Source organism: Neophocaena asiaeorientalis, unplaced genomic scaffold (genome assembly GCF_003031525.2).
Source record: "Neophocaena asiaeorientalis asiaeorientalis breed wild unplaced genomic scaffold, Neophocaena_asiaeorientalis_V1.1 scaffold70, whole genome shotgun sequence".
NCBI lineage: Eukaryota > Metazoa > Chordata > Mammalia > Artiodactyla > Phocoenidae > Neophocaena > Neophocaena asiaeorientalis.
The window spans coordinates 5,451,866-5,468,461 of NW_020175410.1; the positions used below are offsets into that span (position 1 = coordinate 5,451,866).

Here is a 16,596-nt window from a genome sequence, read left to right on the forward strand (position 1 = left end):
TCTTTCGTAATTTCATATGAGTTTTGTGTTCCCTGGGACACCTGCCAAGAGCCATCATTTATTCTCTCTGTTGCAAAACATTGATCGCATGTGGTTCGGTAGCAGATTTTGATATTAGGATCTAATACCCAGCTGTGAGAGTCTAAGACTCAGGTCTGGATAAGAGAGAGCTTGAAGTTCAAACAAAGGAATAGAGTCTGCCATTAGTGTCTTTTAGGTACAGAGAATTGTAACTGTTAATTCTCCAATTTATGAAAGTAATGTTATCATTTCTAATATGACCTTAGGAAACGCGAGAAAACACAGTTGTTGTCCTTCGGTAGTATTCATGAAGCTACACTTTGGGTTTTGATTATTTTGTCTGGTTTCCAGACCAAAAGGGCACTCACATTCCTGACAGATTTTGACTCCTGCTGCATCTGAGGCCACTGGGTTAAACATGAACCAAGATAACCAACAGCCTCCACAGACGGGCAACACCCAGGAGGAACTTATAACCTCATTAGGGCTCAGTAGACTTGGGACCATGACGTCTGTCTACACATTCTAGGGGTTATTATAAGCTTGTGGTAAATTATTCAAACTCCTAAGGGAAAACTCAAGATGGAAATATTTTAATCCATTTGATATCTCTGATATTATCATGTGGACCTAATTTAACTGTCTGTATCTCTGTCCATGGGAACAGAGCTCCCAAGTGTGCTGAAAGCAAATTGTTGAGTTAATAAATTGCTCTATCATCTTATAACATAACTTAGTCAATTACTGCTTTAGATTGCATCAGAAATTTTATACCTGAATCAGTCTGGCTTTGAAACTAATAACATCGAAGTGATGTGATCATTACAAAAATAACATTATTATTAATGAACGTTATTATAGTTATATACAGGCTGGAGAGCTTTCTGTGGTCTACCTCTAGTTGGTTAATATGTCTCTTTTTTTGCAAATGCACATGTAAGTGTCCTCCTGGGTCAGAATGAGATAACTATTAATAGCTCTGAGAGCTTTTAGAAAGCTAAACCCAAATCATACAAGACCAGTTTTTAAATATCTCATGACTACAGGACAAAGATATAAATAGGGCCTTTTATTTCTTAAGTGAAACGTGGGTAAAAACCTGAGAAGTAATTTTAAGTATCCAGGAGCCTAGATAATTTTACTTTTATGTACAAATATTATAATGTTTGAATACTGTGATGACAGGGATTCAAATCATAACATTTTAGTAAACCCTGTATTCAGGGAGAGCAGTACTACTCTCTGCAGGAATTGGATTAAACAACTCATATCCCATTTTATCCACCCTAAAAAGCAGTAGACTTAAATAATAGCCCTGAGAAAAGCTGGCTATCTTTTTTAACAGTAGATTGCCTACCTACTAATACATGTGCAAACCTTGAATTGAGTGTAACAGCAGTAGCTAACTCTTGCTGTTTCTCTAACAGCCCAAAAGATGGCATTACTGTCCAACAAAGAGGAAAATTAGGGTTAAATCCATCCAGCATTTATATAGCACTTTTGTCTTTGATGTTTTTCAGACATTAATTCACCAGATACCTAATAACTGGTTTCTCCTTTCCTATTCGTTTATCCCTGAACATATGTTTAGATAAATGATAGATTAGATAGATGATAGGATAGATAGATAGACAGACAGAGAGAGAGAGAGAGGAGAAAAAGTAGCTACAACAAATTTAAGAGAAAAAGTAGTACAGAGTTGAAATGTCTTAGTACTGGGTACCCAAAATATCTGTAAACAGACATCCTTTTTAACCCTCTAGCAAAATAAATGAGCCAGTAGTAGTTGAATTCTGTGATTTAAAACCTTTCTCCATGAAACTATTAGGTACCTTAAATTTAACACATCATTTTTATCGTATCACCTTAAAACTTCTAATCTCCAGTGATTATAAGTGATTTAATTTAATTTTAAATTAAGTGATATGGTAAAAGTTTTCATATCAAATACTCAGCTTTGTCAAGTATTACTGATGGAGAATATAATGAGAGTGTTTACAGAGGGATCTGGTACATAAATCGTCGATCTGATCCTCTCTCAGTGCATAACTTAGAGCCAAGAGTTCTTCTTGAACCGCAACATGACATTTCAGGAAAACTTTCTTTTGCCATTTTCTGCTCTATAAATTAGACACTATAAACTTACTTTCATGCAGAAATAAAAAAGGTCTTGAAAATCCCCAAGGATGACTAATTTTAAAAATTGCACTTTCCTAAGAAGCTCTTATTTTTTCTATTTCAATGCCACTTTGTACCTTTGACTTTTTAAATGTTTGAATATACAGTGGATGAGTTTGAAATCTCATCCTTCATCTTAAACGTAGACTACTTAAATAAGTAATGCTACTTAATGCAGTAAAATGCACAACATTATTATCTGATGAGAGACTGATGCCAAAATAACAATTACACCACAGTGAGCTGCTGAGATCAGTTCTGGAAGAGAAAATCTTTTTTAAAAAATAATAAATGTATATAAAATATTCATAATAAAAATTCTAGTGACCCACCCCTCCTTTTGAGAGAGGTAGCTTACTTTAAAACTATTTTATATTATTTTAGTACATTATATTTTTGGTTTTGAGTGGCAATTGGTCTTTAACCTCGCTCTTTTTTCAGTTTGACATGCACATGTAAAAATAAATAATATCCCCCAAATACAATTATATATCTGTATAGTGATGATATTCTTGCTTTTTAACTAATAGAAAATATTTGTGCTTCCACCTATTTATTCCTCCTTTAGGGAAATTCAACTAATTTGGAGATGAAATCTTCCTTTTTTCACTTTTTATATAAAAAATTCAACAATATATAAGTATATTGAGTAAATGGGCTCCTCTATTCATCCTGTTCCTTTTGCTCCCACTCTCCTGGATTGAACCACTATATTTTTAACAGTTTGGGTCTTTGTACTGCAGACATCTTTTTATTTTATTATGCATATTGCTTATTCTTCCTCTCCTCTCATCCCCGCTCCAATCTTGCCCTTCCTTCTTCCTTCCATCAACACTGCACTGTGGTCATGCCTTCCTGTCAGTACAAATAGATCTACCTCTATCCTTTTAGCTCGGCCTGGAGAAGAACTGGCAGATGAACACGTCCTGCACGGTGGAATGTCCTGTGAACTGTCAGCTTTCTGACTGGTCTCCTTGGTCAGAGTGTTCTCAAACATGTGGCCTCACAGGTTTGTTTGTGCTTTATTTGGCATTAGACTGATGGTCAAGGAATATGAAATAAAATGTCCCTCTTGCTTTAAGTCATATCAAATAGTCTACAGAAAGGTTGAATCAGGGTATCTGATTCAAAACATCTAAGCCTTACTTGTTCCTCTAATTTCGGAAGAAATGTCTTTGACGCCTTCTCCTAGTAAGACATATGCTTGGGCTTCCCTGGTGGCGCGGTGGTTGGGAGTCCGCCTGCCGATGCAGGGGATACGGGTTCGTGCCCCGGTCCGGGAGGATTCCGCATGCTGCGGAGCGGCTGGGCCTGTGAGCCATGGCCGCTGAGCCTGCACGTCTGGAGCCTGTGCTCCGCAGCGGGAGAGGCCACAGCGGTGAGAGGCCCGCATACCACCAAAAAAAAAATATATATATATATATATATACACATATGCTTGCACAACTGTAGTGTATCACTGAGGTTGCACCACTTTGTATCTCTTAAAGGAAAAATGATCCGAAGAAGAACAGTAACGCAGCCCTTTCAGGGTGATGGAAGACCATGCCCTGCCCTGATGGAACAGTCTAAGCCTTGCCCAGTGAAGCCCTGTTATCGGTGGCAATACAGCCAGTGGTCTGCATGCCAAGTGCAGGTAACCAATCTCAAAAAGTTGTATGAAAGTGTGTATTCTTTATCTGGAGAGACTTGGTTTCAGAAATATTTTCAGAGCTTACAGATAGCATGTTTCCTGTTAAAGATTTTAGGTACCTTGCCATTTCATAACTGTTTAATTAGTTTCGATAACAAGCACTCCCTGTCCTGTATTTTAAAACCATTTGGAGACTGATTCATTTTAATGAAAATTTATTTGCCTGTCTTTGGCTAGAAAACAAATAAATTGTTCATGCTATGCTTTATAGCTACTGCCCTATAGGACTTCTTCCCTAAGGTTTCAGATGCTCCTTTAACTGCTCATAAATCAAAATCAATGGTGCAGGGATGACTGTAAGCGATAAGCTAACTAATGAATTATTTTTGTTCCTAATTATTTCTTCCTCCATTTCAGGATGCCCAGTGTGGCGAAGGGACCAGAACAAGGAATATTTCTTGTGTAGTGAGTGATGGGTCAGCTGATGATTTCAGCAAGGTAGTGGATGAAGAATTCTGTACTGATATCGAACCCATTATAGATGGTAATAAAAAAGTGGTTCTTGAGGAAACCTGCACCCAGCCTTGCCCAGGTAACAACAGCAAAACAGAATTCGTACTTTGGCCATTCCTCACCAGGACCAGGGTGGAGAAGGGGTTGCACGTATAAGTTTAAGTTAAGAGATGTCAACAGTCTTCTCATTCAGTAATATCTGTGCCAACAGCTAGACACTGTAGCGTGGATGAAGGGGGGCACTGCCTCCTTACTGCCAGGTGGGGGTGAAGTCCAGTTCTCCTACGTGGCGTCTGTTGACACTCACCCGCCTCGAGTTTTAACTTCTGCAAAGAATGGAAATTAAGGCCTTAGGCTCATGCTTGACAGGGAGAATATGAAAATTCTACCCCTAGATATATTAGCTAAAATATATTAGCTATTAGATATAATAGCTAAAATTCTACCCCTAGATAAATTACCATTCAAGAGTGAGAAAAAATAGTATTATGGAAGAAAATTTTGAATGAAAGAAATTCTGATTCAGTGTTGGACACAGAGGTACAAGCAGGAAAATGTAGAAAGCAAATGTATATCAAGTAGTTTAGAAATAAATAGCAGGAAGTGATAAGTTAATGATTAGGAATTTGGGCTTGATGCAGAGGACTTTAGGGTAGATAGAAGGTCAAAATAACCTCAGTGTCAAGCATGACCCTATGGGGTCATGATATAGGGGCAACAGTGTATTGGTGGGCTAGAAAAGAACAAGATTGGAAGTGAATTGCCCGTCTTTTTAATTTTCATTTTATATTGGAGTTTAGTTGCTTGACAATATTGTGTTAGTTTCAGGTGTACAGCATAGTGATTCAGATGTGTGTGTGTGTGTATGGTCTTTTTCAGATTTTTCCCATATAATTAAAAAATATAAGTAGAGTTCCCTGTGCTGTACAGGTCTTTGTTGATTATCTATTTTATATATGGTACTATGTATATGTTAATCCCAAACTTCTAATTTATTCCTCCCCCTCACCTTTTTCCTTTGATAACCATAAATTTGTTTTCGACGTTTGTGAGTGTTTGTTTTATAAATAACTTCATGTGTATCTAACGTCATTAGATTCCACATATAGTGCTATCATATGATATCTGTGCTGCAATGAACATTGGGGTGCACGTATCTTTACGGATTATGGTTTTCTCTGGATATAAGCCCAGGAATGGTTTTGAAGTTCATTTCTCTAATAATTAGCAATGTGGAGCATCTTTTCATGTGCTTCTTGGTCACCTTTATGTCTTCTTTGGAGAAATGTCTTATTTAAATCTTCTGCCCATTCTTTAATTCTGTTGTTGTTGTCATTTTTTTTGGGGGGGGGGCGTGTTCGTTTGTTTGTTTGATATTGAGTTGCATGAGCTGTTTGTATATTTTGGAGATGACCTTGTCAGTCACATTGTTTGTTTGCAAATATTTTCTCCCATTCTGTGGGTTGTCTTTTCGTTTTGTTGATGGCTTCCTTTGCTGTGCAAAAGTTTCTAAGTTTCATTAGGTCCCATTTGTTTATTTTTGTTTTTATTTCCATTACTCTAGGAGGTAGATGCAAAAAGATCTTGCTGCGATTTATGTCAGAGTGTTCTGCCTATGTTTTCCTCTAAGCGTTTTATAGTGTCTGGTCTTACATTTAATCCATTCTGAGTTTATTTTTGTGTATGGTATTTGAGAATGTTCTAATTTTATTCATTTACACATAGCTGTCTGGTTTACCCAGCACCACTTATTGAAGAGACTGTCTTTTCTCCATTGTATATCCTTGACTCCTTTGTCATACATTAGTTGACCACAGGTGCGTGGGTTCATTTCTGGGCTTTCTATCCTATTCCATTGATCAATATTTTTGTTTTTGTGCCAGTGCCATACTGGCTTTTTTTCCTCTTTAATTTTTATTAGAGTATAGTTGATTTACAATGTTTTGCTAGTTTCTGCTGTACAGCAAACTGAGTCAGTTAAACACATACATATATCCACTCTTTTTTAGATTCTTTTCCCATATAGGTCAGTACATTAAGTAGAGTTACTGTGCTACACAATAGGTTCGTATTACTTATCTATTTTATATATAGTAGTGTGTATCTGTGACTATTTCTGTTTTGTAAATAGGTTCATTTGTACCATTTTTTTAGATTCCACATATAAGCAATATCATATATTCGTCTTTCTCTGACTTACTTCACTAAGTATGACGAATCTCTAGGTCTGTCCATGTCACTGCAAATCGCATTATTTTGTTCTTGTTATGGCTGGGTCTCTACAGACAGCATATATTTGGGTCTTGTTTTTATATCCATTCTGTCCGTCTATGTCTTTTGGTCACAGCATTTAATCCAAACCACTTCAGACCCAGGGACACATACAGACTGAAAGTGAAGGGATGGAAAAAGATATTCCATGCAAATGGAAATCAAAAGAAAGCTGGAGTAGCAATACTCATATCAGACAAAATAGACTTTAAAATGAAGACTATTAAAAGAGACAAAGAAGGACACTATATAATGATCAAGGGATCAATCCAAGAAGAAGATATAACAATTGTAAATATTTATGCACCCAACATAGGAGCACCTCAATATATAAGGCAAATGCTAACAGCCATAAAAGGGGAAATCAACAGTAACAATATTTGGGGACTTTAACACCCCACTTACACCAATGGACAGATCATCCAGACAGAAAATTAATAAGGAAACACAAGCCTTAAATGACACATTAGACCAGATAGACTTAATTGATATTTATAGGATATTCCATCCGAAAGCAGCAGAATACACTTCCTTCTCAAGTGAACATGGAACATCCTCCAGGGTAGACCACATCTTGGGTCACAAATCAAGCCTTGGTAAATTTAAGAAAATTGAAAATTTTCCGACCACATGCTATGAGATTAGAAATCAATTACAGTAAAAAAAAAAACTGTAAAAAACAGAAACATGTGGAGGCTAAACAGTATGTTACTAAATAACCAATCAATTACTGAAGAAATCAAAGAAGAAATCAAAAAATACCTAGAGACAAATGACAATAAAAACACGACGATCCAAAACCTATGGGACACGGCAAAAGCAGTTCTGAGAGGAAAGTTTATAGCAATACAGTCTTACCTCAGGAAACAAGAAAAATCTCAAATGAACAACCTAACCTTACACCTAAAGCAACTAGAGAAAGAAGAACAAACCCAAAGTTAGTAGAGGAAAAGAAATCACAAAGATCAGAGCAGAAATAAATGAAATAGAAACAAAGAAAACAGTAGCAAAGATCAGTAAAACTAAAAGCCAGTTCTTCGAGAAGATAAACAAAATTGATAAACCGTTAGCCAGAGTCATCAAGAAAAAAAGGGAAAAGACTCAGATCAATAAAATTAGAAACGAAAAAGAAGTTAAATGTACACCACAGAAATATACAGGATAAGAGACTACTACAAGCAACTTTATGTCAATAAAATGTACAACCTGGAAGAAATGGACAAATTCTTAGAAAGGTACAATCTCCCAAGACTGAACCAGGAAGAAATAGAAAATATGAACAGACCAATCACAAGCACTGAAATTGAAACTGTGATGAAAAAACTTCCAACAAACAAAAATCCAGGACCAGATGACTTCACAGGCCAATTCTATCAAACATTTAGAGAAGAGTTAAACCTACACTTCTGAAACTCTTCCAAAATCTTGTAGAGGAAGGAACACTCCCAAGCTCATTCTACAAGGCCACCATCAGCCTGTTACCAAAACAAGACAAAGATATTGCAAAAAAAGAAAATTAAGAATTTCTTAATTCTGTAATAATATTAAGAAAATTAAATGTAAGACAGAATACTAAAAACTTAGAGGAAAACATAAGCAGAACACTCTGACATAAATCACAGCAAAATCTCTTTTGATCTATCTCCTAGAGTAATGGAAATAAAAACAAAAATAAACAAATGGGACCTAATTAAACTTAGAGGCTTTTGCACAGCAAAGGAACCCATCAACAAAACGAAAAGACAACCCACAGAATGGGAGAAAATATTTGCAAACAATGTGACTGACAAGGGATTAATCTCCAAAACTTACAAACAGCTCGTGGAGCTCAAAATCAAAAAAACACGCAACAGAATCAAAAAATGGGTGGAAGACCTAAATAGACATTTCTCCAAAGAAGACCTACAGATGGGCAGAAGGCACATGAAAAGATGCTGAACGTTGTTAAGTATTACAGAAATGCAAATCAAAACTACAGTGAGATGTCACCTCACACCAGTCAGAATGGCCATCATCAAAAAATCTACGAAAAATAAATGCTGGAGAGGGTGTGGAGAAAAGGGAACCCTCCTACCTTCCTGTTGGTGGGATTGTAAATTGATACAACCACCATGGAGAACAGTATGGAGGTTCCTTAAAAAACTAAGAATAGAGCTACCATATGACCCAGCAATCCCACTCTTGGGTATATATCCAGAGTAAACTGTGGTTCAAAAGGATACATGCACCTGATGTTCATTGCAGTGCTGTTGACAATAGCCAAGACATGGAAGCAAATGTCCATTGACAGAGGAACAGATAAAGAAAATGTGGTACATATATACAATGGAATATTACTCAGCCATTAAAAAGAATGAAATAATGCCATTTGCAGCAACATGGATGGACCTAGAGATTATCATACTAAGTGAAGTAAGTCAGACAGAGAAAGAGAAATATAATATCACTTACATGCAGAATCTAAAAAAAATAATAATGAACTTATTTACAAGGCAGAAACACAGACTTAGAGAACAAACTTATGGTTACCAGGGAGAAAGGCAGGGAGGGACAGACTGGGAGTTTGGGATTGACATGTACACACTACTATAGATAACCAACAAGGGCCTACTGTATAGCATAGGGAACTTGGCTCAATATTCTCTAATAACCTAAATGAGAAAATTTGCAAAAGAATGGATACTTGTATGGGTACAACTGAATCACTTTGCGGTATTCCTATAACACATCATTATTTATCAACTATACTCCAATATAAAATAAAATTAAAAAAAAAATAAATCTGTGGTAAAAGATGTGAAGAAAAACCGCAAGATCCCATAGTAACATAGAACAGGCAATTCGCCATTTTAATTAAAGCAATTACAAATCCAGGAGGAGGCTGGTCTTCTCTTGTAAATTACAATCTATTCATTTTCATTCCTGTCTTGCTAGTTTTCTCCAATGATGGCTTTTGAAAGCTAGTAGCATGTGAGCTTATAAGCTTTAAAGAGTAGAATACTGAAGTCGGAAATGCATTTCAGACACTTAATATCTTTGGTAGGCAGAGTGTAGTTTTATTATTACAATGTTTTATATGGTCAAAATATAAAAATATATTTAGTACAAGTCAGTGCCTCACACTTATTTGCTGTTATTAAATCTTTGAAGCTTGACATGGATTATTCTGGAGTGATAATTATATAATCCACAGACTACCATTAAAAGATTTATTGAGTTTTGGGTCAAAATACACTACATCAAGTGATACAAGCACAGAGATAAAGCCTATTAGTAAAAAGGTATATTTTACTTCCATGTAGTTTGCAGTCACTGAGGTGAACTTACACTACATTCATATTGACAGGAGTTTCTCTATCTTATTTTTAATAGTTTCTCTTGCATAATTAAAAACTGAGTAGCATTTCCTAGGGGATATAAATATTTATAAAACTTTTTTTAACTACTTAAAAATTCTTCTTAGTTTCTTTTTCCTTAGCACTTCCCAAATTTACTAGAATTTTCTTCATTTTAGGATGACATTAGAGTAATAATGACACACTATAGTAAAGGTGTACAAAGATCACTCCACTTGAGTATTATACATGTATCTGTTAGTCAGTAATTCATGTCTTTCCAGGATTTCTTAATCCTGGCACAAGAAGTTTTTTCATTAATCAGATCTCCAGGTAACTTTGTGCTAACATTAGAAATCTTCAGTATAATATAAGGCAATATAAATTATTCATGTGATATGGCTGGAATAATTAAAGTGATAAGAATCCCTTATGGATTTGTGTTTATCAAAATGTACTGCATCCTCTGAACAGTATCACCAAGCAGTCAATCCTGAAGAATGAATGAGTATACGAGAAAGGTGTATTTCATTAAATCTTCCCTGTTCTGAAAATGGTTGAAGATGAACACATGATATACTACGGCCCAACAATTCCTATATAACTGTAACTATTTTCTAGTTATATACCCAAAATAAATGCATATATAAGTTCACCAAAAGACTCATACTAAAATGTTCACAGCAGCAGTATTCATAATAGGAAAAATTTACAACTCTCCACATGCCCATCCATAGTAGAATCGAAATGTAAATAGTTGGTATGTTTATAAATAAAGCACAGCACTAAAAATGAGCAAGTTAGAGCAACATAAATATGTGATGGTTCTCAAGACATAAATGAGTGAAAGAAACCAGACATTAAAAAAGTACATACGCTTCTATTCCATGTATAGCATGAGGAGGGTTTCTGAGATTCTGAGAATGCTCTGTTGCTTGATTTGGAGGTTGGTTACATGGGTATTTAATCAGGCTGTGAAAATTCAGCTATCTGTGCATTTATAATGTGTCATCATTTTGCATGTATATTACTCTTCAATAAATAATTGAAAAAAAGGGAGGAAGTTGACTGAAGATGTAGATCAGAGGAAATTGTGTGCATTATTGCCACTACTGCAGCTGCTTGGTTAGCTGTCTCACCTCCACAACTTTGGTAAGAAACAGAAACCAAGCATAAATACCAGCTTTCTCAGCCTTGGACTTCAAGCTCTTTGAAATTTTGAACGCCTAGAACACAAGTCCTGTGTATATTTCGATTTTCTTTTAATAGTACCAAGTGCTTAATAAACCCTTTTATGATGATAATGACAAGAGTGATAGTAGCAGGTTTTAATAAAGTATTGTTGTCACTTAAGAGAAGGGAAATCATGATGGACAAGTTCCTTCAAACCATAGTTTACCTTTGATATCATTAAGTAGCCCATATGCTATACTCAGTAACATCCACTCAGAAAAGAACACTATTAATACAAACTTACAAAACCACATACAAACTTGCAAATATTAAATACTTATACAAATCTTACAAATATCATGAACGACTGGCATACCTAAAAACATTGCTCAGTCGGGTTAAACATAAAATGATTATCTGGCTGGCTATTCTTTATGGGTATGGGTATAAACTACAAACTTGTGTTTTGCAGGTGACTGTTATTTGAAGGAGTGGTCTTCCTGGAGCCTGTGTCAGCTGACCTGTGTGAATGGTGAGGACCTAGGTTTTGGTGGAATACAGGTCCGTTCCAGAGCAGTGATCATACAAGAGCTAGAGAATCAACATCTGTGCCCAGAGCAGATGTTAGAAACAAAATCATGTGATGGTGAGTGCTACTATTCATAAAATCTATTTATTTTAGTTTTGTGTTGATAAGCAAAAGTATAAGATATAAAATTTTCTGTTGAATAAGCAAATTTGCTAAGCTATCGCTTAAAGTTGAGAATTCAGGGTATGATTCTGAATTCTAAATATTTAGAGAATAAAAGTCTTGCCACCCTTCATAAATGAAATATTGTAAAAGTATTTCCAAGTTTTATGAGCTAAAGAAGGCTGAGATGATTAGGAGCAAGTTATTTGTACACCTGTAGCAACCCTGATGATGTGTGAATGTAAGAATATCCTCAATTTATTTAAATCAAAAGAGAAAGAAAAATTACAAAGCAACAGCAAAATGAGATATTTTACTATATTCTCGGAAATTGATAAATCTAAGTATTGGTAAGGATTAGTCTAAATTTGACATACAGCATATATAAAAATACATCTTTATATGTCTGTGTGTATATGTGTACATACACATAGAGCCATGCACCCAATATAAGCAATAGATGACATTCACAAGAACCACAGAGCGTTAAAATGTTCTAGTTTGGGAACACAGAAGAAATCTAAATAAAAAAAAGAATTGTTATCTAGTGGAGAATGTCTTGCTCAACAAACAACCCTCTCATTCCCGCTTGTGTTCTGAAGCAACTGAGTATGACATATATTAGCAAATAGGAGGCAAAATAACATCTATATTGCTGAAAAGTTGAAGAAAGCTTAGAATGTTGGAGAACAATGCTTAGAATGAAAGCCAATTGAGCTAGATGCCTTAACCCAAGAATTATAGAATTATCTACCTTCTTAGTTAAGTCTTCCCAAATTTACCGACCAGATAAAACATTTCATATTCCTGGGTAGGTAAAGGAGAGAAAGGTCAGAGGTTACAATAAATGAAATAATTCCCAAGAAAAGAAAAAGAATTGTTTACCCTGAAATGACAATAAAGTAAAATTAGGAATCAGTAAAAATTGCCAAGAAATTCTCCCCATGCCCACACAGAAGTGAAAACCAAAAGCTACGTTTCTAGAGCATTACATATCAAATGTTATGCAGGATGCAGCACAGAAGTACTTAGAAGGTAATGTGAAGCTCTACATTCTTATACAGGAGGGAGAAAAGTTTAATAAGAGCTAGACTTTCAGGCTTCCCTGGTGGCACAGTGGTTGAGAGTCCGCCTGCCGATGCAGGGGACACGGGTTCATGCCCCGGTCCGGGAAGATCCCACATGCCGCGGAGTGGCTAGGCCTTTGAGCCATGGCTGCTGAGCCTGCGCGTCCGGAGCCTGTGCTCCGCAACGGGAGAGGCCACAACAGTGAGAGGCCCACGTACCGCAAAAAAATTAAATTAAATTAAAATAAACAAAAAAATAAAAAGAGCTAGACTTTTAACCCAATTTTAAAAAGAAAGGGAAATAGAGTGTATACAGTACTGATAAATACAAATTCAATGAGATAGAAAACAAATAAACAACATAATCAACAAAGCCAATAGCTTGTTTTTTGACCAAACTAACAAAATAGACCACCTCATGCAAAATCAATGAAGGAAAAAAAAGGACAAAATTACTACTAATAATAAGATAGTGTTTAAAAATATAATTCTATGAAAAAATTTGCTAATAAATGTAAAAACTTGACAACAATTTAGAATGTTATTTATCAAGAGTAATAGAAGCTAAACCATAGATTCTGCAACTATTAAAAACACAAGTCTATCAAATATTCTCACACATGCACACACACTAAAACCTAAATGGCTTTAATTATGAGTTTCACTAAAATTTAAAGAAACAGACAACTCCCATTTATTGTGAAATCTTAAGAAATAAAACAAAGTTGGGTAGAAAAAAAAGATGACGAAAATCTCCCCAATACAACACCAAAATCACAAACAAAAATGAAAAACAAAAATTCTTTTGAATCAAAATTTGAATCTTCTACACTGTAAAATAGATCATAAACAAAGTTACCGGACAAGCCACAGACTTAGAAAAGATATTTGTGAAGTCAATTTTAAGGAATTAGTGTCTAGGACAACTATCCTAAATCTTTTCAGCATTCCAAGACAATTTCATACTCGTAAAATTGCTGAGTACCCCAAACTGCTTTTCTCTGTGAGTTATATATATCAAAATTTTTCGTATTAAAAAATGACAACTGATGTTTTAAAATACTTGATAATTTATTTAAAACAATCATAAATCAATTTGTTACCATAAATATTTCCTGAAAAATAACTATTTTCCAAAATAGAAAGAAAATAACTTTAATGACGGTCATTGTCTCGTTTTACACTTTTTCAAATCTCTGGCTTAACATCTGGTTTAACAGAAGACAGCTGGCTTCTCTTCTGTGCTTCTGCATTCAGTCTATTGCCATCTTAGTTTAGTTTATGTATTTGAAGAAAATCCAGCCTTACTTACCCAGGTGTGTAGTTAAAGGGGAAAATCATCACACACGTACTCTGAAAGAATGTCGAAGTCTTCCCTGGTCCCTGGACCATAATTTGAGAATTGTTATTCTAGAGTAAAAAATTCCCACAACCCAATATGAAAAGGCATATATTTCAGTAGAAAAAAAGGGGTGGGGGGAGCCAAAAGATATACATAAGCAATTCACAAGAGGAAATCTAAATGCCCCAAAACATTTTTCTCACTGTTTAATAGCTTTGGTAATCAACTACAAGTTAAAAATGACAAGATAGCTTTCCACACCCACAAGACTGACAAGAAATTTAAATCTGGAATTTATAAATGTTTGTGAGGGTTTAGAGTAATAGTAACTCTTATTCAGTGCTGGTGGGTATATAAACTGTCACCTTTTAAAGAAAAGAATAAGCTGTATTTAGTAAAGTTTCAGCTACCCCTACAATGATACCCAGAAACTTCCCTTCTAAATATTTACCTTGAAGAAGCACCAGGAGGCTTGCACAAGACTGACCACTGAGGCACTGTTATAATAGCATAAGTTGAAAACAACCTGAAAGTCCACCCATAGAGGAAATAGATAAATAAACTGTAGTAGATAGTACCATGGAATTCTATGTAGCAGTTAAAATAAATTGACTATGTCTGCATTAAAAAAATCACATAGGAATATTTCATTTATAACATTTTATGTTACATATAACATTGACTATTAAGTTTCAAAAAGATGTATGTATCATATGTGCCAGTATGATACTTTTTAAATTTTAAGACTGCCTAAAGAACTTCCCTGGTGGCACAGTGGTTAAGAATCCACCTGTCAATGCAGGGGATATGGGTTCGACCCCTGGGGTTCGGGAAGATCCTACATGCTGCGGAGCAGCTAAGCCCGTGCGCCACAACTACTGAGCCCACACTCTGCAACTACTGAAGCCCACGTGCCTAGAGCCTGTGCTCTGCAACAAGAGAAGCCTGCGCACTGCAACGAAGAGTAGCCCCTGTTTACCACAACTAGAGAAAGCCCACATGCAGCAACGAAGACCCAATACAGACTCAAAAAAAACACCTAAAAATAATTCTATAAATAATTTATAGGTTGTATATATTTATACTTACATTCTATTTATATTAAAAGAATTAAAAACATGTCACAGAAATGCATGTATCTACTTCAGAAGACTGGGTATTGCTGGAGAAACAAAGAGGGAGATCAGATCAGGAAGCAATATAATAGAACTTCAAGTTTATTTGTTAACTTTTTTTTACTCATCAACAACCAAAAATAAAGCAAATATGACTAAATGGTAATATTAGTTAAAATTGAATGATGGGTAATTGAATATTTTTTAAATTATTCTCTGTCCTTGGCTGTATGTTGGATATTTTATAATACTTCAAATAAACATAAAATTAAATTGAAAATCCAGGTTCACATTAGATAGTATGACAGCAGACATAGAAAATTAGTTGGAATTTAGGTATGTATCTGGAATTTTGTAACATTTATATGGCAACTTCTGGATAATAACTTGACATTTGAATCATTCAGGGTGGACTCCTCATCCCTTTCCAATTGTTTATAAATATTTTATTAATACCCTATCTCCATGATTGTTCCGCTGGCCTGTAGAACGCCTCTGTTAATACCCTATCTCCATGATTGTTCCGCTGGCCTGTAGAACGCCTCTGTTAATGTTTATTGTGTTCCTGCAGGTGGACAGTGTTACGAGTATAAATGGATGGCTAGTGCTTGGAAGGGCTCTTCCCGAACAGTCTGGTGTCAAAGATCAGATGGTATAAATGTAACAGGTAAACCTCCCATTTCTTTGTTCTTTGAAAGTCTTACTGTAACACACATGTAATTGGTTAAAGCAAATAATTAAGAAAACAAAGATATTCTTTGAGTATTCCACACATGGTTGGGTTCACGACACCTGAGCTGTGCACCTGATGACCAATGACAAATTATTTTGCTGTTTAATGTTTCAATTAAATTCTCCCTCACCCAGCCATTTTAGACATTGCTGCTATAATTTACTTAAAATACTGTCTAATTCTAATAAATGATTATAAGTAAATAATTCTCAGCTTGTTTTTCCTAGAAATCTTATATATTAATAACTTACTTCTTACATGCTAAGAAAGTCAATATTTTGTTGACTCTGTTTCTGTGCCTTAAAGGCAATATACATGCAGTCCAAAAATATTGCCAAGAGAATATGATGACACAAATCCAAATATTTTGCTTAAATTCAGAAATCTATGATTTATAGTTTTTTATTAATTAATATAGAAGACCTATTGGTAAAACTCAAGCCCAGAGCATATGAGTAGCCAATCTACCTACTCTGTCCCAAGTCAAAAATCATTGTACATTGAAAGAAGAAATCCAAATGAAA

General features: G+C 35.2%; 1 protein-coding gene and 1 long non-coding RNA gene across 3 annotated transcripts in view; one reads left to right on the top strand and one right to left on the bottom strand.

Moving 5' to 3' along the window:
- The window catches only part of THSD7A (thrombospondin type 1 domain containing 7A), a 440,791-nt gene that overhangs the window by 416,331 nt on the left and 7,864 nt on the right, over positions 1 to 16,596 (top strand). Inside the window, exons 20-24 of the mRNA XM_024767036.1 lie at positions 3,091 to 3,208; positions 3,690 to 3,835; positions 4,250 to 4,424; positions 11,597 to 11,770; positions 15,911 to 16,006. Of these exons, the coding sequence (XP_024622804.1) occupies positions 3,091 to 3,208; positions 3,690 to 3,835; positions 4,250 to 4,424; positions 11,597 to 11,770; positions 15,911 to 16,006 (709 nt within the window). The remainder of the gene's footprint in view (positions 1 to 3,090; positions 3,209 to 3,689; positions 3,836 to 4,249; positions 4,425 to 11,596; positions 11,771 to 15,910; positions 16,007 to 16,596) is intronic.
- The window catches only part of LOC112414531 (uncharacterized), a 57,274-nt gene continuing 53,247 nt past the window's right edge, over positions 12,570 to 16,596 (bottom strand). For both annotated transcript variants that reach the window (XR_003006171.1, XR_003006172.1), the window contains exons 5-8: positions 15,314 to 15,386; positions 14,676 to 14,750; positions 14,195 to 14,265; positions 12,570 to 12,622 (exon numbers count right to left, since the gene is read on the bottom strand). This is a non-coding gene — a long non-coding RNA (uncharacterized LOC112414531). The remainder of the gene's footprint in view (positions 12,623 to 14,194; positions 14,266 to 14,675; positions 14,751 to 15,313; positions 15,387 to 16,596) is intronic.